Genomic DNA, 1,707 nt, shown 5'->3' on the forward strand with positions numbered 1-1,707 from the left:
ATATGGTCTACTGACACTAAATACGAGGCAGTCATTAAAAAGAATAAAATAGAACACATCTCCAGACAGTTCTCTGTGCCTTTTTGCACATATTGCCATTCTATGGCATATTTGAGCATGGAAATTAGGAAGTATAAGTCTATTTCCTGATGTTCGCCTCCTTAAATTTTTAGGTGCCTTTGCCTACATTTTCTTTTCTTCATTATACACTAAAGTGCAAACTAGATTTGAGGCACGTGATTAAATGATACCAAACATCTATGTGTGGAAAAATTTCCGGTGCTGGCTCTACGATTCTTGTACTGCGTGAACTCGAAGTAACTGTATACAATGACAAAGGTGATTACTTTTTGACATTTGTGTAATTCCATAGCCAGGACTTCCCTTTCAACTTAAAAATTGTTTCCTCTTTTTTATGCTTTTCAGGTAACTTCAGAGTCACCCTAGCACACAAAATTGATGGATGGAGGAAATTACTCTGTGGTGTCTGAATTTTTGTTGCTGGGACTCACCAATTCCTGGGAGATTCAGATTCTTCTTTTTCTGTTTTTCACAATATTTTATATAGCCACTATGCTAGGAAACCTTCTCATTGTGCTCACAATCATCTTTGACCATCACTTGCATTCCCCGATGTACTTTTTGCTGGCAAATCTCTCCCTCATTGACACAGGTGTTTCCAACATTGCAACCCCAAAGATGGTTTATGACCTTTTCAGAAAACATAAAGTCATCTCCTTGAATGGGTGCATAACTCAGATGTTCTTTATTCACACTGTTGGGGGTACAGAGATGGTGCTGCTTATAGTCATGGCCTATGACCGATACATTGCTATCTGTAAGCCCCTCTACTACCTGACCATCATGAGCCTAAGAATGTGCATTTCTCTTTTGGCTGTTGCTTGGACCATTGGATTCATTCACTCTGTGGCCCAACTGGCTTTTGTTGTACACTTACCCTTTTGTGGTCCCAACAAAATGGATAGCTTCTACTGTGATTTTCCTCGGTTCATCAAACTTGCATGTACAGACACATATAGATTGGAGTTTCTGGTCACTGCCAACAGTGGTTTCATCTCCATGGGCACCTTCTTTATTTTGATTGTATCTTACATCTTCATCCTGGTCACAGTTCGAAAACATTCCTCAGGTGGTTCATCCAAAGCCCTCTCTACCCTCTCAGCTCACATCACTGTGGTGGTCTTTTTCTTTGGTCCTTGCATTATTGTCTATGTGTGGCCATTCCCTACCTTACCCATAGATAAATTTTTAGCCATCTTTGATGCCCTTATCACTCCTTTAATGAATCCTATTATCTATACATTTAGAAATAAGGAGATGAAGGTAGCAATGAAGAGACTACTTTGTAAGGTTTTAAGTTTCAGGAAGCATTCCTTCATGCATAATCCAAGAAATTCAGATTGATCTTGATTATTTTTGGAAATTAATCTCTGTAGTCAAATTTCACAAATCTTTCAGTTTAGTAACTGATTTCAATATCCACTGTGACATTTCTCCTCAAAGACTCTGTTTTGATCTGGTCACTTTTTCATAGGGACCCTTGCTCTAAGGATCCTGAAAATATTGAGGGGAGTAAATTCAGCCTTGGAATATAGTGTGCTTCTTGTTTGTTATTGAAAACTTTTGTGAAGGCAGAAATCTCACATTCTGGGCACATTTTCCTTTAAAACAAAATGTTGTATACTC

The 1,707-nt window shown here is 38.4% G+C and overlaps 1 protein-coding gene across 1 annotated transcript; it reads left to right on the plus strand.

The window, feature by feature from the left end:
• The first annotated feature begins 456 nt into the window (after positions 1-456).
• LOC109458870 (olfactory receptor 4F3/4F16/4F29) lies at positions 457-1,425 on the plus strand. Its single transcript, XM_019752856.2, has one exon. It carries the CDS (start codon positions 460-462, stop codon positions 1,423-1,425), a length of 966 nt encoding a protein of 321 aa, XP_019608415.1. The 5' UTR covers positions 457-459.
• The last annotated feature ends 282 nt before the right edge of the window (positions 1,426-1,707 follow it).

This window comes from Rhinolophus sinicus, linkage group LG03 (genome assembly GCF_036562045.2).
Source record: "Rhinolophus sinicus isolate RSC01 linkage group LG03, ASM3656204v1, whole genome shotgun sequence".
NCBI lineage: Eukaryota > Metazoa > Chordata > Mammalia > Chiroptera > Rhinolophidae > Rhinolophus > Rhinolophus sinicus.